At 39.9% G+C, this 24,904-nt stretch overlaps 1 protein-coding gene across 1 annotated transcript in view; it reads left to right on the forward strand.

The window, feature by feature from the left end:
* LOC131846348 (uncharacterized) overlaps positions 1 to 24,904 on the forward strand; it is a 46,654-nt gene that overhangs the window by 20,735 nt on the left and 1,015 nt on the right. The window contains exons 8-14 of the mRNA XM_059195623.1: positions 2,847 to 3,007; positions 9,081 to 9,228; positions 10,102 to 10,292; positions 12,124 to 12,228; positions 12,933 to 13,016; positions 16,446 to 16,502; positions 23,870 to 24,042. Of these exons, the coding sequence (XP_059051606.1) occupies positions 2,847 to 3,007; positions 9,081 to 9,228; positions 10,102 to 10,292; positions 12,124 to 12,228; positions 12,933 to 13,016; positions 16,446 to 16,502; positions 23,870 to 24,042 (919 nt within the window). The remainder of the gene's footprint in view (positions 1 to 2,846; positions 3,008 to 9,080; positions 9,229 to 10,101; positions 10,293 to 12,123; positions 12,229 to 12,932; positions 13,017 to 16,445; positions 16,503 to 23,869; positions 24,043 to 24,904) is intronic.

Below are 24,904 nucleotides of genomic sequence, written 5' to 3' on the forward strand. Positions count from 1 at the left end.
AAGCTTTTATTAGTGTAATCACTAACTCTTTCGAAATTGTCTATATTCTTCCTGGCATACATGATATTTTCATAAATGTATTGAGCAACGGTGAGGATATTTGATTGCTTAAAGCACTCTCGTAAAGACTCCCTGGAACCCATACTATAAAATGTTATTTGGTAAATACACAAAACTTTATGCCGACCAAGTTACGTGTGTCTTAAGTAACTGCAAGGAATATACTAGTTATTACTTAACCTATGGTACACTTGACATATTTATAAAATAGCGAGCGGCCGCACGGCCGCAAGTTCCGGATTGGTTGGCCTGTTCCTACAGTGGTGGCATTGTTTGTAGTGATTGCCACAATTTTTTTTTTTAAATAGGTGATATTGTCTATATGTATAGTAATCGTGCTCCGGCTTGAACTAGCGGTTCACGCGGTGGGGCACCAGTGGAGGATGATAAGACGTGTATGAGGTCAGATCAGTTAGCATATCTTAAGAAATTCAACATTGCTTTTATCATGATGTTTACCAGAAGTAACCGCGTGCAGCCTGGTCGTCATTACTTTTCTTTAGAGTTGATGTTGATCCCTTTAGGTAGGGTTCTGTAGGGTAAATTATTTGATAGACTTTGGTAAAGAGATGAGAGAAGAATTCTGGTCTTGCCTGCAATAACAGTTGTGGTGCATCAGTGGAAAATGATAGAAGGATAAAGTGAGGTTATTTACCTTATCCTGGCCCATTTATGTTGAACTACCTGTGCCCGCGGTTTACCCGCCTTAAATGTCAATATATAAGTTTTATTAAAAAGTATAACCTACAATATTCATCTTATCACGTAAACCGTTAGCGCAGGCGTGTGCACCATTCCATTATCATCCTCTAAAAAAAAAAAAACCTATGTATTAGGGGGGAAAGGGGATTGTTAGTAATGTGGACTTAATAACCCATTACTAGCAACGTACCATGTCAGGTTGACCTCCACGCGGTTCCCCCTGGAAATCATCGTGATAAATTCTTGGTGAATTTGTCACGATGGGCTAACTGACCTGACCTCATGTTCATCTTATCATCTTCCACTGGTGCCCCGCCAGCGTAAACCGTTAGCGCAGGCGGGTGCACCATTCCATTAACATCCTTAAAAAAAAACCTATGTATTATTCTAATGCATAAGCTATATCTACTACTGTAACGTTTCATCAAAATCCGTTCAGTAGTTAATCTCTGAAATGGCTGAAGCGATTTTGACGGGACTTTTTTTGGCAGGTAACTGATGTAATAATGAGTAACTTAGACCACTTTTTCATTAACATTAAATTCCACGCGGACGTAGTCGCGTGTACAGCTAGTACCAACTAAAAATCTAATAATATTATCCAAAGTTACAGTACGGTAACTATTTACCATCAGATGGGCCGTATAATAAAAAAATGGTACGTGTAAAGTAAAAAAAATATATAAGAAAAAAAAATCATAAACCTATAATGAGTAAAATAATCAGTCACACTGTCCAATGCAGATCAGTCTCAACGACCCGAACAAGTTTACGAGTATGACAAATGAGTCACCCGTCATTTCATTCAACCACACATAATCCGACCCATCACATCGCCGCATGTCTGAACATTTTAGCGAGCGACTTACTCAACACGCCAATTAAGATTATATCTATTCTATTTTTTTTTAATGACTAGCTGTTCCCGCGACTTCGACCGCGTGAATTTTAACTTTATTTTTCTAAAATAAAAGTAGCCTAAGTTACTCCTTATTACATCAGCTACCTGCCTAAAAATGTCTCGCCAAAATCGATCCAACCATTTTTGAGATTAGCCAGAACAAACAGACCGACAGATAGGCAGACAAAAAAATTTATATTCATATGCATGTAGTAAAAACGGTTATTTTAATATTACAAACAAACACTTCAATTTTATTTATATGTATAGATGTATAGATAATGGAGTAGTGCGCCCTTCTGCGCCAACGGTTTACGCTGGCGGGGCACCAATGGAGGATGATAAGATGAGCATGAGGTCAGGTCAGTTAGCCCATCGTGACAAATTCGCCAGTAATTTATCACGATGGTTACCAGGGGGAACCGCGTGGAGGTCAACCTGACATGGTACATTGCTAGCAATGACATCATCAGTCCACATTACTAACAATCCCCCTATTTCAATTCTATTGTCAGCGGGCATCGTTATAGGAAGTCGCGAGTGGGCATCGAAGTTAGATTCCAAACCTATTTAGCGGAGCTTTATATGCGGCTCGGTCGGTTGGCACGACTTCAAGTCTCGTTGATCGATAAACTAAAAAAAAAGTCAAGAGTTCCACAACAATCGCTCGTCCACCCGCGGCACGCTGCCGAGAGGAACGCTCCTCAAGTGGGTCGGTGGCCGCCGGCTCGCTCGCCACCTCGTGCGGGAACACTTGCGAATCGGAAAGTTCACGAGCGTACTCGGCAGATTATAAATATATAGGGCGCGTGGACCCCTCGAGGCGTTGGCCGCCCGCCAGCCGCCCGCCCGTCATTCCTGCGCCGACGCTCGCCGCCGCCGCTCGCCGCCCCACCAGTGCCCCACCAGTGCCCCGCCAGTGCCCCGCCAGTGCCCGCAGGACTCCGGCCCGCCCTCACCACGTGTATTTATAGCGCCGCTATTTCACAAGTTGCGCCCGCGTTCTCCGTCGACCTCGTTCCGCGCTCCCATACATTCACCATCTGCTCATATTTTGTATACAGCCCGCGTTATTGACCCGGTTGGTCGACGGCCATAGTGAGGAACACCAGGTGACCGTGTTGTTAGTAGTGAGTGTAAGGTGAGCCGGTACACAGGTGCGTGACGGCGTGTGTGTGCGCAGATAGCGAGATGGCGGAGGCTGTGGAGGCGCCCCGGTCGGAGGAGCTGGCCAGGGCGGGCGGCAGTGCGGCGGACGCGCTGCAGCTGGAGGCCGAAGAGCGCCGTCTGGAGGAGCAGCGCAAGCGCAGCCGCGACCCGCCCATCGTCTACAAGGACATCGACGTGAGTACCACACATTCCTGCACTACACTGCCACTGCACTGCACTATCGTGATGCCAGTCTTCACTCTAAATTTTTTTGATGGCAATCAAATACATCTGATGGTAAACGGTTACCGTAGCCCATGGACGCTTGAAACACCAGTGGTGTCACATGCGCGTTGCCGATCCTTAAGAAACCTTAATATACCCTGCTTGAAAAACCCCATGCTGTAGTCTCGTGAGAAAATCGCTGTAGATAATATATATATTTGCAATTATTAATATTCACATTGATAATTGAACTCCTAATGAACGTATCACATGGCGCCGTTTAATCTAGTTCGCATAGATTTTACTGTATGTACTAAAATATAGGATAATAATAACCCTGAACAATTAACACAGCGACATCTAGTCCCACTGTAAGCAGAGCTTGCATTATGGGTACTAGGTAGACAACTGATATACATACATAATATACATAGAAAACACCCAGACCGATACACACAATCATACTCGTGAATACAAATGTTTGCACCGTGCGTGGACTCGAACCCGCCACCATCGGAAGTAATGATGTGCTAGACTGCAAAACCACCGAGGTCGTCAACATATAAATATATTCTTTTGTAAATACACTCATAACATTGAAATACTCAGACCAATACAAACAGTCACACTCATGGATACAAATGTTTGTATTAAACTATAATTTAACTCACAACCATAGGAAACTGTGAGTTAAATACTACATCCTCGGCATCTAAAGTACAGATTTCATGTTTATGACGAATTTAAAAAAAATTGCTCAATTGTTTCAGTTTAAAAGGTTATTCTCGTCTGGGAACAACCCACGATACCAACAACTCTAGTTATATATCACCAAAATCTTGTACTCGTATTTTTTGATATATGTTATTGATATATTGAAGTATTTTTAAAAAATATAAAGTACTAGCTGCTATGCGTAATGTCTGCATGACACTTACTTGACATTTATCATTATATTTCGCCCAATTTACATAATATATTTTTAATTGTAGCCTATATGTTATTCTGATTTATAAGCTATATTACTGCAAAGTTTTATCAAAATCCGTTCAGTAATGTTTGCGTGAAAGAGTAACAAACATCCATCCATACTGCTAAAGCTTGTATTACGAGCACTAGATAACTGATATAAATACATAGATGACACCCAGACCGATATAAACAATCATACTCATGAATTCAAATGTTTGTGCCGTGCGAAGAATCGAACCTGCGACCATCGGAAGAAAAGCACTGTTCTTTACCGCTAGACTACCGAGGCCGTAATAAGTTATAGAAATCACAATTCTGCCAAAATTTTGTTTACAAACACAACTCTCAATGTGTCATGAGATCAAGTTATGAGTTATGTTATGACTCATAACATAACTCATAACTTCTCTTATTTCTATTCTATTTAAAGAGTCGCGCTCTTGTCCATGGAACTCTAGTGACTTCCCAGGTTTTTCCAGCATTCCATTCCAGCTTGATTGCTGGATCGATGAGGGGTTTTTGCTAAATAATATAATAATCTCAGGACAATTCACACATCGCCGTCTAGACCCAAGTTAAGCTAGCTAAAGCTTGTGTTATGGGTACTAGATAACTGATACATACACATAGATATTTTTTTTGTAAATAGGTACATACATATTATACATAGAAAACACCCACACCGATACAAACAATCATACTTATGAATACAAATGTTTGTGCCGTGCGAGGAATCGAACCCGCGACCATCGGTCGTAAAGCGGTGTGCTAGACCGCTAGACCTCCGAGGTCGTCATAAAAATGTACCGTCCCATTATGTTTTGCCTCATAAGGCATTAATCAAACTAAATTAAATTAAACTAAATTTTGATTTAATAACAAATATTACAAAGCAATACTGTTAAACTATGATATTTATTTTAGCATGATCGCTCATACACGTCATATTTTGTTTATGTTTCGGTCGATGTGAGTGTGAGTTCACAGTGAGTCACATTTGTGGTTGTTGTATCGGAAAAATATGAATTTGTTTTTTGTTTAATATTCTACAATACGTGTTATGAACAACTTTATTTAAAAGAGCAACACACAAGTTTCTTGCTCGTTCTTGTGATGAGACAGATTGTATAATTTCTATATAAATGTAACTGGCAGCCTACAAACATGTGCGTTGCCATGTTCGTAAAACATAATAAAAAAGAAAGTTAAAAAAGAATAAAATTAACCGAGACATTAACGCAACATTGCATTTTTATTTCATAAATATCTATCAAACATACCTCAAATCCTCGATCAGGTTTCCGAGTGAACGGTAGATTAAAAAAAAATGTTACGACTATTCAAAAGTGCTCAAATAAACTTAATTTATTTGAAGAAAGATTTTCTATTCTATTCTTTTATAACAAAATTAACAAATAAGATTTTAACACCATACAAGATTGTTTTGTAAATAAACTTTAAAAACTTTATAAATATGCATGTTTGTGAGTATGGATGGATGCTTGTTACTCTTTCACGCATAAACTACTGAACGGATATTTAAGAAACTTTACAGTAACATAGCTTATACATCAGAATAACAAATACGCTATATATTATACGCGGGTAAAACTCGGGCACAACTGGTATAGAATATAGTACGTTTACTGTTTTATTAAAATGACTGTAAACATGTATAAATAAATATAAAACACAATTCACTTTCAATTAACACGTGTCTCGCAAGCGTTCGACCGATTTAACTCGATGAAGCGAATATACCACGCGGTTTTATGTTCCTTGCAAAGTGTGGCCGCCGAGTGCGTTTAATGAAAGTATTTTTAAATAAGTACAACGTCTCAAATAACATGCGCTTCGATCACTAAACTACATAACATTCATTCATAATTTAAGAGCTACGCTCTTGTCGGTGGAGCTCTTGCTACTTTCTGCGATCTTCCATCATGCTCTTTAATTCTTGATACGACACGACTCCCATCTTCTCTTTAATTTGTTTGACGTAGCTGTGCCTTGGTCTTTCCCTTCCTCTTTCCTTCTATATTCCCCTCAATAATAATTTTCATGACATCATCGTGCCGTATTAAGAGTCCCAATATTTTTCGTTGTCTATTTTCTATTCTGTTCAATATTTGCCTTTTTTTAAAACTACATATAGGACCAACAAATTTTGTTTCGATGATAAGGGGCCGTTCTAGTTTTACGTAAGCACTGTGGGGGGCTAGGGGTCTTTACTTTGTTTATTTTGGATGACATAGAGGGTGGGGGAGTCTAGATGATGATTACGTCATCGCTAGTTATTTACTTTTTTACACGAATGGCAACCCTCACAAGACAATCTTTGCTAAAAAACAATACATTAATTGAAAAATGTTTACGTAAGAATGGGGGGGGGGGGGCTAAGAGCTTTGCTTACTTTTGCTGACAAGGAGGGGGGGGTAAATAATTGTAATATATCTGCTTACGTAATACTTGAACGGCCTCCGATGGAATGGTGCATCCGCCTGCGCTAACGGTTTACGCTGGCGGAGCACCAGTGGAGGATAAGATGAACATGAGATCAGGTCAGTTAGCCCATCGTGGTAAATTCACCACGAATTTATCACGATGGTTTCCAGGAAGAAACCATCGTGGAGGTCAACCTTACATGTTACATTGCTAACAATTGAGTTATAACCTAACGTGTGTATGTATATATGTATATGTGTATATGTGTGTGCATACATATATATATGTAAAATGTACCTATGTCAAATGTGTAAATGTATATTTATATAAATGGTTTTCTTTCTATAATTTTTTTTCTTTCTTTCAATTAGTTGGCCCTATTCTTGAGGGAGGAGCCCTGAAGAATCACCATCAGCATTGCCTTGCCTTTATCCCATTATTCGTGGTCGGCGCAGTATATCCTTCTCCACTGCTCTCTATTGGCCGTCATATCTGAACATACTCTTCTTTTATTCATATCATCTTTCACACAATCCATCCATCTTTTCTTAGGGCGTCCCCTCCCTTTACATCCATCCACGTTCATATTATACACTCAAGAATTCTAAGTTTGTACTATTCTAGTTACTAGTTATTACAGTGGTCGATGTTCGTGATAATTTCAGCTATGACTCGACCATATTATTTATTATTGTTGATAGTTAGCCAATTATTTATATGTTTAACGTTTCACATTAGAATCGTACATTAGCTGTGAAAACTGCAACATTCATATTATATTTCTCTCCTTGTATATCATCAACAGCTATTGTATTTCATGGATGCATGGAACTCACTCAGCACAGTTTCTAACAATATAATAGAACTAACTGTTCCCGCGACTTCGTCCGCGTTAAATTTGACTTTATTTTTTTAAGATCTAAAATTTTTTTAAATAAAAGTAATCTAAGTTACTCCGTATTACATTAGCTACCGGCTAAAGAAAGTCCTGTCAAAATCGGTCCAGCCAGTTCAGAGATAAGCCGGAACAAACAGACAGACAAAAATTGTAAAAAATGTTATTTTGGTGTATGTACCGTATATATATTTATATGCATGTAGTAAATAACGATTATTTCAATATTACAATTGATAAGATAATTATAAAAACCATAGAATAGCATGTGGTCATCTCACTAGAGTAGCCAGTTTTTTAGCGTATAAGGGGCAAATGCTTAAGTAGGAAAAAAAATAAGGGAATTTAGTTTTTTACCCGGGACAAATAAAAAACAAAATTATATAGCGACATTCTCTATTTTTTATATATTTTTCTGAGGAGCAAGTCAGCTTTAACATTATTTTTATTGGTTTTAACATATTTATTAAAATCAATACAATTATAATCGTAATAAAAGACGGTCATCAATTCGCTTTTTATTAAATTAGTGGTCGAACGTTGCGTGCGTGAGTATTTTTGTCTAGCGTAGATCGATCGATTTAATAATGAAAAAAAGCACGGATAGAATACGGGACATTTAAAACTAAGCCTAAACTACGGGACGTCCCGGGAAGTACGGGACGTCTGGCAAAGGTACATCTCACGTTTACGTGTACATAAACGTGTAGGACGTTTCTGGTGCATGAGTAAGCGTGCACTGGAAGTGGCTGGACGTTAGCTGCGTCGGCGGCGGACACGCTGCCACGCAGCTCGGTCACACGCTCTATTTTCGGCTCTTACATCCCGTCATATAACCATAACACACTCAATGTCAAAGACAAACGGAGATTTAGCTCATTTATGATCATGCTAGTGACTGCTTGCAAACATGGTTTTGAGGAGTTGATTGGTCTGTAAATGTAGTTTAAAAATGGGATCCTACAGTATTAAAAGTTTTAAACATATAACTATTACTGTTTTACTACCCATGATTACATTTATACGTATAATTAGTAAAAATCACGGGATCTTACCACGTTTTATATTTATTTGTTGAGTTCCCGATATTTCGGCAGTGTTTCAACCACCATGATCACGGGTAAATCTGGAACTCAGCAAATAAATATAAAACGTGGTAAGATCCCGTGATTTTTACTAATTATACGTATAAATAATGACCGCTACAAGTTTAAAACAGATTACATTTTTGTTGATAAAAATTGTTAACTCGTTATGTTAGACCGAAAGTGTAAGAAACTTCCTTTCGGGGAACATCTAACTGCCTGGAAAAGCAACGCCACCATTCGGGTCCAATTGTGTTCTCAAACCCCATTGGAATATACACACAAAACTTCAACCAATTCATTTAGGACAATTTACGTGATAAACACACGTACAGGAAAATACATATATTATGATATTGTACATTTAACTATATGTAATTACAGTTGTAAAGTTTTAATTTAATATATTTACATTTGTGTTTGCAAAGTGAGGTTAGGTCGTTCACTCACTTTTCATCTCATCTTCGTCGCCGAGTGTTATACTTCTGAGACAAATCAAAACACTAATTAATTAAAAGAAATTTTAATTTCTGGAGCTACTAAAACATGCAATTACATTGAACGAGATCGGGTGGAAAAGTGAGTGAACGATGTAATCACTCACTCGTTCACAAGTGTTTATTCGTAATGTATACCACTGTTACAGGGCACAGTGGAGTTTGAGAAGCTGTCCAAAGCACTGGAAGGCGTGGAGCTGTCGCCGGAAGAGCTGCAGAGTCTGGACGAGCTGCAGCAGTACCTGGTGCAGGGCGAGGGCAGCTGGGTGCTCGGGGATGAATTCCTAGCGTTCATCGGTAACACATTACGCTATTTTTTTAACAGATTTCAATAACGTCAATGAATAAGTTTAATTTAACCATTATTAAGTAATGGATTCTCAAAATGTTAACCATATAAACCTATGTGGGTGATATGTTTTTTTTTATACCACGTAGGTGGCCAACAAGTATACGGCCCATCTGATGGTAAACGGTTTGGATTGTTTGGGCTATTGTCAGATGTGTAACACCTGTAGTACTGCGACCTACATAGATCTAATGGTAAACGGTTACCTTAGCCTATGGACGGACGCCAGAGATATTAGGGTTATCACGTGCGAGTTGCCGACCCTTAGAAATCTTAATATATCTTTCTTGAATAACCCCATGCTGTAGTCTCGTGAGAAAACCTCGGCAGGTAGTTCATTCCACAATCTAAGTGTACGCGGGAGGAAGCTCCTCTGAAACTGCACTGTCCGAGACCACTTAGGTTCCAGCGTGTGGGAATGAATTCCCTGTCGATGGCGAGCGGTGCGGTGGTTCATATACATTGTAATACTTTAATTATTTAATAGTGTACTTATTTAATATTAAACTTTATAATTTACTAATAAAAATACGGTGTAAATGAACGCGTAGTGTTGGTTTCTTATTTTTGTTTTAAAGATTCTTTAAAATTTCACGTCGTTTGGTCCATCACGATTTCTAAGTGTTTTTTTTGTTAACATATGTATCTTACAGCAATAGACTACATACAGTCATAATGCTTGATGTTATATTTTTTTAGTCCGACTATACATGAGAATTTCTCTGAGGTTAAAAAATACAGTTCTATCTTTTATCCGAGTTGAAGTTTTATTATCTGCAGTGGAGTGTGGTATGGAGTGATGAATCTCGGGTTCTGTGCAGGCCGCGTCCTCAACGACGGCAACATCAGCGGCGAAGCACGGGAGGCGGCCCTGAGAAGCTTAGCTGCTGCCGCGCTGCGGGACGACGTGTCGCTGCTGCTGCACCAGGACCGCCGCCACCACGCGCTGCTCAACTACGCGCACGGCATCGACGCCCGCCCCCTGCCCGAGCAGAGAGCCACCGCGCTGCTGGTGAGTGACGACGTGGAGCTGCTGCTGCACCAGGACCGCCGCCACCACGCGCTGCTCAACTACGCGCACGGCATCGACGTCCGCCCCCTGCCCGAGCAGAGAGCCACCGCGCTGCTGGTGAGTGACGACGTGGAGCTGCTGCTGCACCAGGACCCTCCACGCCCGCCCCCTGCCCGAGCAGAGAGCCACCGCGCTGCTGGTGAGTGACGACGTGGAGCTGCTGCTGCACCAGGACCCTCCACGCCCGCCCCCTGCCCGAGCAGAGAGCCACCGCGCTGCTGGTGAGTGACGACGTGGAGCTGCTGCTGCACCAGGACCCTCCACGCCCGCCCCTGCCCGAGCAGAGAGCCACCGCGCTGCTGGTGAGTGACGACGTGGAGCTGCTGCTGCACCAGGACCCTCCACGCCCGCCCCCTGCCCTGCACCGCGCTGGTGAGTCAACTATTTCACCTGACGACGTGGAGCTGCTGCTGCACCAGGACCCTCCACGCCCGCCCCCTGCCCGAGCAGAGAGCCACCGCGCTGCTGGTGAGTGACGACGTGGAGCTGCTGCTGCACCAGGACCCTCCACGCCCGCCCCTTGCTGCTCAACTATTTCACCTATACTTATTACCAAGCGGTTTGTCTTCCAGTTATGTTCTGGTTGGACTGGCAAACTTATCAGTGAAATCACGGTGTGAAGCCGTAACACCTTAATTCTATGGAATAGCAACAACATCTTACATGGTACAAATTTATACCGTTATGACCGTCACGGTGCTGGTCTGGACTGTTTTCCATAAGACGTGGGTAACAAATCGTTTGCTGTTCCAACTAAATTAAATATAATTAAACGTATAGTTGCAAAAGACTGTGCTACTAAACTAGGTCAGCTATTTGTCTATCATCTCAGAAATCCAGCTGTACAATCAAACGGGATAGTGTTTATTTATTTTTTTAGTTTTACAACTGTATCACTAGATGGCGTTAGTAAGTCTTATACACTTTTTATAGATCTCAATGTTTTGTTATCCGCAAAAATCGGATTAAACGTTTTGTTATTTATGATATGTATACAGCAGGGTTTCCCAAACTTATTCATAATATGACGCCCTTGGGACTTTGCTATTTTTTGCGACTCCCCTCAACCCTGCTCACAAAAATACTTACCAATTTTAGTACTAGTTTAGTTTTCGAGGTTAACAGAAAAATATTGTTCAAATAATGATTGTTGTAACTGGCTAATGAAGAAATGTTTTATATTCTAAATTTGTATTTGAATTTATAGTTCTTTTATATTACATTCTTGTTTTTTTGTTACTTCAATTCCTTCTATTCCTAATTGTCAGTAGTCTATATTAATATATTTTCTCCGATTACCTAGTCTTTTTTCTTATTACTACAACAGTGATTTTCTGTTAACGCGCCCGGCGCTGTCTCGACTCGGTCACAATGTCGCATCGACACGTACCCCTATGAACAACGACACGACGCCCTGGGGCATCGCGACGCACAGTTTGGGAACCCCTGGTATAGAGAACAACCATGATTTCTGTATCATAGTTTAATTTATTAACTACCCTCCTTGGGTATCCATGAATAGAATAGAATAGAAAATAATTTATTCAAATAAACTTACATTGAAGCACTTTTGAATAGTCATCACATTTTTTTTAATCTACCGCTCATTCGGAAAGCTGTTTCATCACAAGAAGAACGAGCATGAAACTTGCGTATTGCTCTTTTAAATAATTTTATTGTTACTTTACAATTTAAGTTACAAACTACCAATTAGCACTAATTCATGGATAAGCTTATTCACCCGTCTAAATATCGTGTAACGTGTGTGCAGATGTGCAACCTGTTCGAGAACATCTCGTCGTCGGAGTGGCTGCTGTACATCAGCGAGTGGGACTACAACGGACAGCCGCTGTCCAACATACGGGCCACCACTAAGGTACCTATTATAATCTAAATATTTATAAGAAAATAATTTAAAAACTACCTCACAATAATTGCAATACAATTTCAACTAACTCGAGTAATAAGTAATTCAATCGAGAATGTAAAACTTATGTTTTACATTCTCGATATTAAGATATTATATCTTATATATAAAATTCTAGTGCCTCAATGTTGTTTTTTATATACGGAATCAGCTTGACGGGTTTTTATGAAATTTTCCATATTTAGTAGGTCCGAGAATCGGCTACTATCTATTTTCCATAAGCGATAAAGGTGGACAAACCCTAACATTTTTATATTATTTTTTGTACAATATTTTTATAATGTGGCATCAAAAGAAATAGAAATAATCTTTATTCAAATAAACTTAACATAAGCATTTTTGAATAGTTAAGTTTTTTTATTCTACTGCTCGAAAATATATATAAATAATATATAAAAAATACATGCAACTCAAAATTTTCACCCTTATACCATTAACCCCTATTTTTTAATAGCGATGTCAATTTATATAACAAAACAACGTTTGTGGGGTCAGCTAGTATAAATATAAAACAAATATAATGTGTAAGAAAAAAAGTACATGTAGTAATTGTACATGTATATAGACGACTAAGAATATAATATATAATATAATATATATGTAATATAATATATAATGACGTACAAACTGACGTGCGGTCGGTGCGTGTTCAGGTGTGCGTGCACAGCTGCCTCAGCGAGGACGGAGACCTCCGCGAGATGGGCACCGCACTGATGCACAACATCGCCACCAAGGAGGTAAAGACCGTGGTCTGTATCCTCTCACTACCTACTCTATAGCACTCTTAACACCATGGAAACTGTCAAACAGGGAATGTAGCGTATAATACAGATGATGCAGCAAAACCTTGTTCAAACGAGTGATTTTTTTATTTTAATTCGTACGTAAATTTGCACCCAGTGTGGTCATGCTAATTTTGACAAACGATTGTTAATATTTATCAAAATATTGATAATTCTTTGTCAAATTATATATGAACGTAAATGTATCGCCAGAAAAACATTCCTAAAGAAAAAAATTTAGATAACGTAAAACTCCAAATAATTAAATAATATATTGTAACGTGTTTGTATGGTCAGTTCTTTACTAGGTTTATTATCTTTGTATATAAAAATTTCTGTCACGTTGTTTGTCCGCGATGGACTCCTAAACTTCTGAACCGACTGCAAATTTGATTTGCACATTGTGTGCAATTTAGTTCAACTTGAGAGATAGGTTAGCTTACATCTCAATTTATAGTCGCAATATTATTTTATTGCAAATTATTATAGTAGATATATATAAAAAAAAGTAATTCAATTGAGTTTCTTGCCAGTTCTTCTCAATTGGATCTATATACCTAACTGGACGGTAGGGAAAAAAATAAAATTATAATGTAAAAATTTGACGTTCATAAGCGGCTAAAATGTCCTACATGAATAAATTATTTTTGAATTTGAATATATATACTATAGTTATTTAAAAAGTATTATTACATTACTTTCATACAAACGTATATACATTGTTTTCCTTATTGACATTATCCATGGTCTTGCAAGATTATTTTTGTACGAAATCTCATGCACGGTTACTCTCTCTCACCTTGTCCTGCAGCAAAGCATTTTACTCTACAAATTATCTAGTTTCAAAGATAAAACATGGCACATGGCAGTTAATTTACAAAGTATGAGCACAAGAGTTTAAACTTCAGCAATAGTAACGTATGGGGCTACCACGGGCGTCAAGGTTACGACTCCTTTTCACTGAGGTTTTTTTAATTTTATAATTGGGGATTTGGGCTATTGTCAGGTGCTTGGACCTGTGGCACTGCGACTTGCATAGATCTATTGTGCTCGCCCTTTTTCTGAGTTCTCTACCTACATCCGTCAGGGACAAGAATTGAAGGATATTCTTAGGAGCGATGGTTTTTATCACCTCAGGATAGAGTGTAAACTTTCCAAAGGAGATATTTCGTTTATGCATGAGTGGGCTACAACCACATAGGATGTGTAGTGGCGTTTCCTCTTCCGTTTGACAAAATCTGCAGATTTTTGTCGTGCACAGTCCTAGGTTTGCCAAATGTTTGCTCAGTATCCTGTGAGGACACTAGTTGATGCATAAGTTGTTTTTACTCAATAGCAATAATCTATTGGAGTATTTAGAATAGAATAGAATAGAATAGAAAATCATTTATTCAAATAAACTTACATTGAAGCACTTTTGAATAGTCATAACATTTTTTTAATCTACAAATCAGTCGATACCTCTCTGATCTCATCTAATTCAAAGAAGAACAAGCAAGAAACTTGTGTGTTGCTCTTTTAAATAATTTATTCTTACTTACAATTTAAGTTTAAGTGTGTGAATACAAACATTTGTTCGAGTAGCCTGATATTAGTGCTTTTAAATGCACCAATCCTGGCATTTTCTGCCAGTGATTCAGTGCTTACTCAGGTAGGTTCCAGTAGTATAAAAAGAACTGCTACAAATCTGACGATACCTCACCGATCAATCTTTTGTTCAATTCAAACGGGGATCGAAATTACAACGGTTTGAGCTGAGATTCGAACTCCTATCAGTGCCCTCAGATTAAAGTCGTATCCGTCAGGCTAGAATTGGCCTTCAGCCGCTCCATAAGTCCTTCCTTTGGTTTGGAGTGCCATCTGCACTCGCCCCCTATCGCTTCGGACAAGTCGTATCTGTGGGGTTCGAATTGGCCTTCAGCGGCTCCATAAGTCCTTCCTTTGGCTTGGAGTGTCATCTACACTCGCTCTTTATCGTCCGGTGAATCTGTAAAGGCCAGCTGCGGCCGACAGCATTAGAGTAGTCTGAAAAATTATGACGATCACTCACAACTGTAACCTCCTCTCACATTCTTCCTCCTTCGCTTTGTCATTGCATCGTAACTATTTTCCCCTATCGAGTTCTTACCACGGTTTTCTTTTTATATCGAACACTTCGTAGAATCGTGACATTCAACAAGAATAAATAACCGGTGACGCCATCACTGTTTGTCGAGGTGACTTTGGAGCGAGTTTTAGTACTGTTGTTTATGGCCAAAATAAATTACGTATATACTTAGGTAAACATATTATAGTAATATATTTTATGTACAGTAAACAATGGACACAGTAAATATATATATACCACGTTTTTGTTCACTACTGTTACATAATATGTGATTTCATTACATAGTATAAAACAAAGTCAATGTCGCTGAGTGTCCGTTCCTATGTATGCATAAATCTTCAAAACCACGCAACGGATTTTGAAGCTGTTTTTTTAATAGATAGAGTGATTCAAGAGGAAGGTTTATATATATAATACATGTACACCCGTGCGAAGCCAGGGCGAGTAGCTAGTATTATATAAAATCATAATTATGTTTTATATATATTGTATTGATATAGTTTATTATTATTTTATAAACATATTTTTATTTCACGACATGATTACACATTATATACATGGGGCCGTCAATTAATCACGTGATCTTTTTTAAACATTTTTAACCCCCCCTAGTGATACGCGGTGAGATTTAAAACAAACCCTCCATCCCCCCGTTCCCCACTTAACGTCACGTGTATTTTTAGTACCTACAGAGAATCTTAAAATTTTTAGAATATTGTTGAAGTACAAGTATGAAATATAATCTTATTTTATTCTAAATTAAGGACCACGAAAAAAATGTCTAGACAGAAAGGTTGCAGATTGTTTTTGATTGGCATAAAATAAATACACGTGATGTCTTATTAGATCCATCCTTGTGATATTTCGTGATTTTTGTCAAACATCTCCCCCCATTTCAAGCCTCGCGTGATTAATAGATGGCCTCTATTTACTTGTATATTTAATAATTTTACATTTTTAAATAGTTAATTTCTATATAATTTGATACTGTATTTATTTTTGATTCTGTTGATCGTTTTAAAATACATGTACCATTAGAGTAGACAATATTATAATTTAATACATTACGTTCAAAATAAGATTTATCATTCACTATTTTACCCCAATCAAGTCGATGTAAAACTTATAGGACTGGTTTCGAATGCGCACCAAGTCCTCATAAATTAATGATATAACCCCCCATGTACGGAGGGGTGGGGGTGTGAGTGTAGCGTGTCGTGAGATAGGAATATGTGTGTGAGCGAGTGCGCTGCAGCGCGGACACGCGTGTGTTGCAGCGCTTCAGCGTCGGACGAGCACTCCGCGACCTGCTGCCCACACACGCCAAGTCCAAGGTACCACCACCACCACCATCACGCCACCACGGCCACCACCGTCGCCACACCGCGGCGACTCCACTCCCGGTCACATTACATCTTTAATTTTGCTTTCTAACTCGTGTGATGATGGTCAGTCATGCTAGTGAACTAGTACTGCTTGTAGGTGTCGGTTGACTTTGATCACTGTGATTGATTTATGTTGTTACTGACTGTAGTTAGCGTCCTCATAATGATGAAATTAACACGATAATGTGCTGAAATGATGATAAAATAATTGCTATATCATAAAATACATAATTTCGTACGCACTTTAAGTTACTTTATTTAATATGCCGGAACCAAGTTGTTATTTTCTCTATATACATATAGTTGCCTAAGTTACTCCTTATTACTTCAGCTACCTGCCAATAAAAGTGCCGTCAAAATCGGTCCAGCCATTTCAGAGATTAGTCGGAACAAACAGACAGACAAAAATGATAAAAAATGTTATTTTGGTGTATGTACCGTATTTATATTGATATGCATGTAGTAAGAAACGGTTATTTGAATATTACAAACAGACAAACCAATTTTATTTATATGTATAGATTAACTTTAGGAATGGTTTAAATCTCAATCATATAGACCACGCTTCGTCCCAGTTTTAACAGATTTTTTAATAAGATTGAAATAGTTTTTTCGTAAATACATAATATTCATAGAGAACACCCAGACCAATATAAAGATACAAATGTTTGTACTGGGCGAGGAATCGAAACCGCTACCTTAGTGAGGTGCTACCTAGACCATCATAATATAAATGATCTGCTTCTTCCTTATCCCATTTATTTATGGTCGCCGTAATATGTTTCTCTCTTCCATTCATCTCTGTTCGCAGTCATCGCGTTATTTACTCTCTTTCTCACCATATCATCTTTCACACAGTCCATCAATCTCTTTTTCGGCCTTCCTCTGCCCTTATAACCATCATAATATAAAATTCTACTATTATTCCATATACGCGGAATAATAGTAGAATTTTATATTATGATGGTTATAAGGGCAGAGTCTCACAATAGTGACACAGTATTGTGACAATGACAGTATCGACACTACATCAGATTCATGCAAACTGCTATCTGTTACTCATTAAATAACGAGAAAAGCTTACCGGCGACTCTACATGTATGTATGCTTACGGCTTATAGCCACAGTATCGGGTTTTTTTTTATGAGTGCATGCCACTTATTTCCGCCGCCCCATCTATATATTGCATCTGACTATTTTTTTTTTATTTATTCATTTATTTCAGGCAACTAGGCCCATATTATAAATACCTTATAGACTAACATACATATAATATAATAAAAACCAATACAACTATATTGTCTGTGTGATCACGGCACTGAAGACGGCAATCTGCCACGGTAGCGCCGATACAAAACACCTTTCGTATTATATAGTCCTCTTTCATGAAGGTGGGCAGCAAGTCGGTAGGGACCAGGGCCACAAACGCTTTGAAACTCGCGTTGTGACTCGACTTCAGCTGCGTCACCCTTATTCTTTATTTAAATTATTAACCGCTTAATAATTTAAATAATGTATATTAAACACGAAAGTTTAAAATTAATTATATTCTCTAATTGAATTCCTTGACTTTTATCCTGTGAAATCGAGAGGCCGTCCTCTCTCTGAAATCTGCTGCCCCTAGGACGCTGCCGCCTATAGGTCGCGGCCTATATGGCCTATTGATAAATCCAGGACCGCGCAGCCATGTATGTATTTGTGGTGTACCAACAGGGTATCAGCCTATTACCGTATTTACCGTATCTATATATAGTGGACCCCCGGTAGTCCGACAATCATTTTGCAGGGCAGTGTCGGACTATCGAATTTGTCGGATTATAGAGTACTGCCTAAGACCCCTTATAGTCCGAATTTTTTTACAAAAGAGTACCTTGTAATCCGACAAATTACAGATCCAGTGATAAGATTCTATGTTATATATGTATGTATGTATATGCACTCTGAAGTATATTGTCAAAGTAATATTCAATAACGTCGGATTACAAGGGGGGCCGGATTACCGCGGGTCCACTGTACATCAAAATAAATAGAATTAATCGTATGGGAATCGGTATTAAATTTTAAAATCGGTATCATTTACTGAACAAAGCCTATTACTCACTAAACGATTACTTGAATGACGAGCGTGCATGGCAATAGTTGTTCATGCACTTGATTTTCATTTAATGTTAGACATAGACACCTATATAAATATATATTGTAAATAAACTGGCTTAAAAAATATATACTGGACGGTAGGAAAAAAAAACATAATGTAAAAACTTGGCGTTCATAAGCAGCTAAAATGTCCTACATGAATAAATGATTTTTGCATTTGAATATATTCAATTGAGTTTCTTGCCAGTTCCTCTCAATTGGATCCATATACTGAATTGGACGGTAGGGAAAAAATATAATATTATAAAATTTACGTTCATAAGCGGTTAAAATGTCCTAAATGAATAAATGAGTTTTGTATTTCAATTGAATGTGTTACAACAACGTACAAATTATAGAGATTACGAGTACTTGCCCTTGGTTCTGTGTTTGTTTTTGTGCATAAATAAGTATTTAATGCACTCCGTTAGGCTTAGTAGATATTATTGTATGAGATGCACAATAATTGTATTGTTTGATAACCGATGCCGATTCCGTTGATTATATATACATATACTAAATATATATTGAGATGGATCTGTGTGGGGTAACCCGGACTGACAGAATAAGGAATGTATATGTTAATAATATTATAAACGCGAAAGTTTGTAAGTACGGATGTTTGTTACTCTTTCACGTAACTACTGATCGGACGGATCTTCAAATTAATAAATTGACATTTTTGCCGCTTATGAACGTCAAATATTTTTCTCTACCGTCCAGTTCAGTATATAGATCCAATTGAGAAGAACTGCCAAGAAACTCAATTGAATTACTTTTTTTTTAAGCCGGCACGCACGGCAAAAACTGCCGAACTCAGTTGATGAAACTTTACAATAATGTAGCTTATACAGCAGAATGACATATAGGCTATATTCTTTATTGAAATTTAACCCGGGTGAGGCCGCGAGCACAGCTAGTACAGTATAGTTTGAAAGTTGCGCCAGTTATAGAAAAGTTGCGAAGTATGATATGTATAAAACGAGAGTGAGGTATGAGGGCCGATGATCAGTGGATGAAGAGAACATATTAACACATGTATAATAGGATAAAGGCAAGGCTTTGAATGATGCCTACATATATATATTATATATCTACAATATATATGCCTGCTACTGGATTTAATGTCGCAATGTTTGATAATTAAATGAGAAGCTCGTACGATGAGCAGGAACGTGGAGAAGTAAATTCCTAGACGGACGAAGGTTGCGGTAGGAGATGTCCCCATATTAACACATGTATAATAGGATAAAGGCAAGGCTTTGAGTGATGCCTACATATATGATTATATATCTACTAGCTGTGCCCGCTACTTCGTCTGCGTAGAATATTAATAGTAACCTTGACCACATAAAAAAAAAACAAACAAAAAAAAAATTTCATATTTCTAACCTAAAAAATAATTACAATACAAACTTTCATTCCCTATTTTATTTTTATTAAAGGAAAAACTTATGCAACTTTAAATGGCATATTTATTTATAAATGAAATGAATGTTTATTTACAAAATACTGGTAATTGCATAGAGCAGATCTTACACAACAATTAATAAGTTGTTCAGCAATATTTACCATTCAAGGTGTGTAAATTATTTAAAATCATAAAATTATTTACATTACTACCAATATAAATAAATTTTTAAATTATAATTTAATTAGATTAATAGATATATTTAATATAAGGCCTAAAAATAAGTTTCAAGCTTTAAAAATTACGTTACTTCCATACATTCTTTCATCTCCCCTTTCAACCCCTTACAACCCTCTTTTTCCATTAAAAAGTAGCCTATGTCCTTTCTCAGGGTTTAGACTATCTGTACACCCAATTTTTCTTTAAATTAGTTCAGTTGTTTTTACGTGAAACGACGCGATAGACAATCAAACAGACACACACACAATCAAAATCGGTCCAACCATTTCAGAGATTAGCCGGAACAGACAGACAAAAATTGTTAAAAATAATATTTTGGTGTATGTACCGTCTTTATATTGATATGTAGTCAGAAACGGTTATTTCAATATTACAAACAGACACTCCGATTTTATTATGACAATATGTCAGGATAATCACTGGCTAAAATTAGTTACAATATTTCAGCATAGATGGCGCTCTAGTGTTAAGTAATTGAAGCATTTACTTTTTTAATTATGATTATTGTAATGGCAGTTCTTAATACAGATACGTCAAATCTACACGGGTGTTTTAATTAATAACAAATTAGGAAGTTAAACAATCACAATGACTCTATTTAAATACATTCAAACAATAAAAAATCCTACAACAATACATAACGAATTAACACAGGGAGCCTGTTTCCACAAACTGTTTGTTCATTTTACACACTGTTATTTCAAATAAGCAACAAAAGGAAAACAGAGTTGTTTCACAGAGCTGCAATTAAATATTTATATTGTATCTATAATATTTTTCATTTAGCAGTTAAACAAACACATTTATCAGTATATTCATATGGTTATATGTATATTGTTACATATTTTAATATAATTTCAAATTACACAATTGATATGATAATGTCCATCACAATTCTTGGTGCCGCGTTGTGTATTATTTGTCTTCACGTCGCAGATGTCAGACAAAACGTTCACACAAAAATATAACTTCCTACAAGACGACGTTACGACTGCAGTAGAACGTAACAATAAACTGCGCCGACAAATTACCCATATTTTATCTATACATCTATACATATAAATTAGTTTCTTGTCAGTTCTTCTCATCTCGAAATCATTCCGAACTGACGGTAGATTTGACATATCATAACAGTCTGTAATAGACAGGAATAAAGATATTTTTAATTTTTAATTTGATTTTTTGAACGGAATGTCAGACAAACTAACGACAAGTGGTAACCATTGCCTATCTATACATATAAATAAAATTGGAGTGTCTGTTTGTAATATTGAAATAACCGTTTTTTACTGGATATGAATATAAATACGGTACATACACCAAAATATTTTTTTCACAATTTTTGTCTGTCGGTCTGTTAGTTCCGGCTAATCTCTGATATGGCTGAAGCGATTTTGGCGGGATTTTTTTGGCAGGTAGCTGATGTAATAAGGAATAATTAAGGCTACTTTTATTTTAGAAAAATAAAGTAAAATTCCACGCGGACGAAGTCGCGGGTAGAGCTAGTTATCATATAAAAAGGTTATGCACAATGTGAGACGCCACTCGTAAGCGCAAACGTGTGTATGTATTGGCATAGCGTTTGTGGTTTGGACTGCGATGTCCTAGGTCGATGGTTCAAACCCTGCCATATTATATTTAATCGAATTAGGTGTTATTTTGCGGAAGTCCATTTCACTACTCGATGGATTTATTTTATTTTGTTTAATTCCGCTACAATTAACATGTGTGAGACTACGAATATTCGGTGTAGAAACCTGACCAGCGCTACGACCTTCTCCAGTGGCGATCAAATTCCGACCGTTATTGAGTCTACACCTATATCGCGACACGTGTTTCGCCTCTGAACGAGGCATCATCAGGCGTTAATTAGAGTTCGGGTACAGCTCGGAAGCCTAGTGTTGACTCATCGGCGACCAAACCGCGACTGCTGTTGTCTTTTTTTTTTTCGGACTACTCTAATGCTGTTGGCCGTAGCTGGCCTTTACAGCTTCACCGGACGTTATGGGGCGAGTGCCGATGGCACTCCAAACCCGCGGAAGGACTTATGGAGCGGCTGAAGGCCAACTCCTGCCCGACGGATACGACTTTAGTCTGAGGGCACCACTAGGGGTTCGAACCTCGGCTCAGGCCGTCGTATTTTCGATCCCCGTTTGAATTGGACGGGGGATCGATCGGAGGGGCGCCCGGGGGCGCCGGTGTGGAGCGCCCGGGCGCGCCCGGTTGAATGCGCGATAATGTGTGTTTGAGGTCGTCGTCTTCGCCGGCGAGGACGGTGTCGTGTGTGTGTGTAAAAGTGTGGTCGGGGTGGAATGCTGTTGTCTGTTGCGCGGCCGTATTTATACCCGTTGTACAGCAAGGGGGCGTGGCTTGTGTTGAGTCATGCGCTTGTGATGAATAATGCAAACTTCGAACCCGCCATATTACTTTTTCTTCAATCGATCCTCCAGCCTATTCAAATGAATATCGAAATTACGAGTCTGAGCCGAGGTTCGAACCTCTACAGGTGGGGGAAAGGGGATTGTTAGTAATGTGGACTGATCGTCTCATTGCTAGCAATGTACCATGTCAGGTTGACCTCCACGCGGTTCCTCCTGGAAACCATCGTGATAAATTACTGGTGAATTTGTCACGATGGGCTAACTGACCTGACCTCATGCTCATCTTATCATCCTCCACTGGTGCCCCGCCAGCGTAAACCATTAGCGCAGGCGGGTGTAACATTCCATTATCATCCATTGGAAAAAAAAAACCTCTACAGGTGTCTTTCAGATGGAAGTCGTATCCGTTAGACAGATATTGGCCTTCAGCCGTTCCGTCCTTCCGCGGGTTTGGAGTGCCATCTGCACTCACCTGTGTAAAGGCCTGCTGTGGCCAAGTATTAAAATGTAAAAAAAAATATGTAAGGAGAGTCTTAACGCTCCGAGGTTATATCTTTATCGTCGGATAATAATTATCTTATCCTGTTTTGTATATAAAGACAGATAGGGTGTTCCGTACCCAGTAATTTCACTGCCATGCGTCATCCTGACAATTAAGGGAGACAGCTGAGAAACTTTATACAACATCCTGTAGTTACGCCACGTCATTTAAATATACAGGGGCTCTGTAATAAAGAGGATAAAGATTGTAATAATATCAATTAAAAATTGAATTTGTATATACATGTTGTCCAATATTACTTTGGCCATATGTGTTGCCAACATACAATATGTGCCGCAATACTTTTTATATTTTATCTCTTGATAATTGTGTAAAACTGAATTTACTTTGAAATAGTGTTTGCAAGTTTGTCTTTAAAAAAAACTGTTTATTCAAAGTAAGAAATGATAGACCATTTGTATGTGAGTGGTAACCGTCGCCTATATACATGAACAGCATTACAGATGTCACGTGACAACCGTGATACCCCTCAAGTGTTGCCATTACAGAAAACCCTATTGTAACTAAGAAAATATAATAAACGGTCTAAACTAATATGGAGCGTATCACGTGTCCTCCGGGCCGACTGCGGCGTGGGGCGGCGCAGGTGTTCGACGAGGTGTGCGTGGAGCTGGCCATGGCGCTGCTGCAGCTGCTGCAGAGCGCCCCCGCAGAGGAACACCTGTACAGGGCGTGCGGCGCGCTGGCGCGGCTCGCGCACCACTCGCACGACGTGCCGCAGCTGGTGGCCGTCGTGGGGCCCGACCCCTCCGCCTACAGGTACGGGGCCCAGCCCCCCGCCCCCCGCAGAGGAACACCTGTACAGGGCGTGCGGCGCGCTGGCGCGGCTCGCGCACCACTCGCACGACGTGCCGCAGCTGGTGGCCGTCGTGGGGCCCGACCCCTCCGCCTACAGGTACGGGGCCCAGCCCCCCCCCCCCCCCCGCAGAGGAACACCTGTACAGGGCGTGCGGCGCGCTGGCGCGGCTCGCGCACCACTCGCACGACGTGCCGCAGCTGGTGGCCGTCGTGGGGCCCGACCCCTCCGCCTACAGGTACGGGGCCCAGCCCCCCGCCCCCCGCAGAGGAACACCTGTACAGGGCGTGCGGCGCGCTGGCGCGGCTCGCGCACCACTCGCACGACGTGCCGCAGCTGGTGGCCGTCGTGGGGCCCGACCCCTCCGCCTACAGGTACGGGGCCCAGCCCCCGCCCCCGCCCCCCGCCCCCGCAGAGGAACACCTGTACAGGGCGTGCGGCGCGCTGGCGCGGCTCGCGCGGCTCGCGCACCACTCGCACGACGTGCCGCAGCTGGTGGCCGTCGTGGGGCCCGACCCCTCCGCCTACAGGTACGGGGCCCAGCCCCCGCCCCCCGCCCCCCGCCCCCGCAGAGGAACACCTGTACAGGGCGTGCGGCGCGCTGGCGCGGCTCGCGCACCACTCGCACGACGTGCCGCAGCTGGTGGCCGTCGTGGGGCCCGACCCCTCCGCCTACAGGTACGGGGCCCAGCCCCCCCCGCCGCCCCCGCAGAGGAACACCTGTACAGGGCGTGCGGCGCGCTGGCGCGGCTCGCGCACCACTCGCACGACGTGCCGCAGCTGGTGGCCGTCGTGGGGCCCGACCCCTCCGCCTACAGGTACGGG

Source organism: Achroia grisella, unplaced genomic scaffold, assembly GCF_030625045.1.
Source record: "Achroia grisella isolate CSIRO2021 unplaced genomic scaffold, CSIRO_AGI_Agris_v1 utg509, whole genome shotgun sequence".
NCBI classification, from domain to species: Eukaryota; Metazoa; Arthropoda; class Insecta; order Lepidoptera; family Pyralidae; genus Achroia; species Achroia grisella.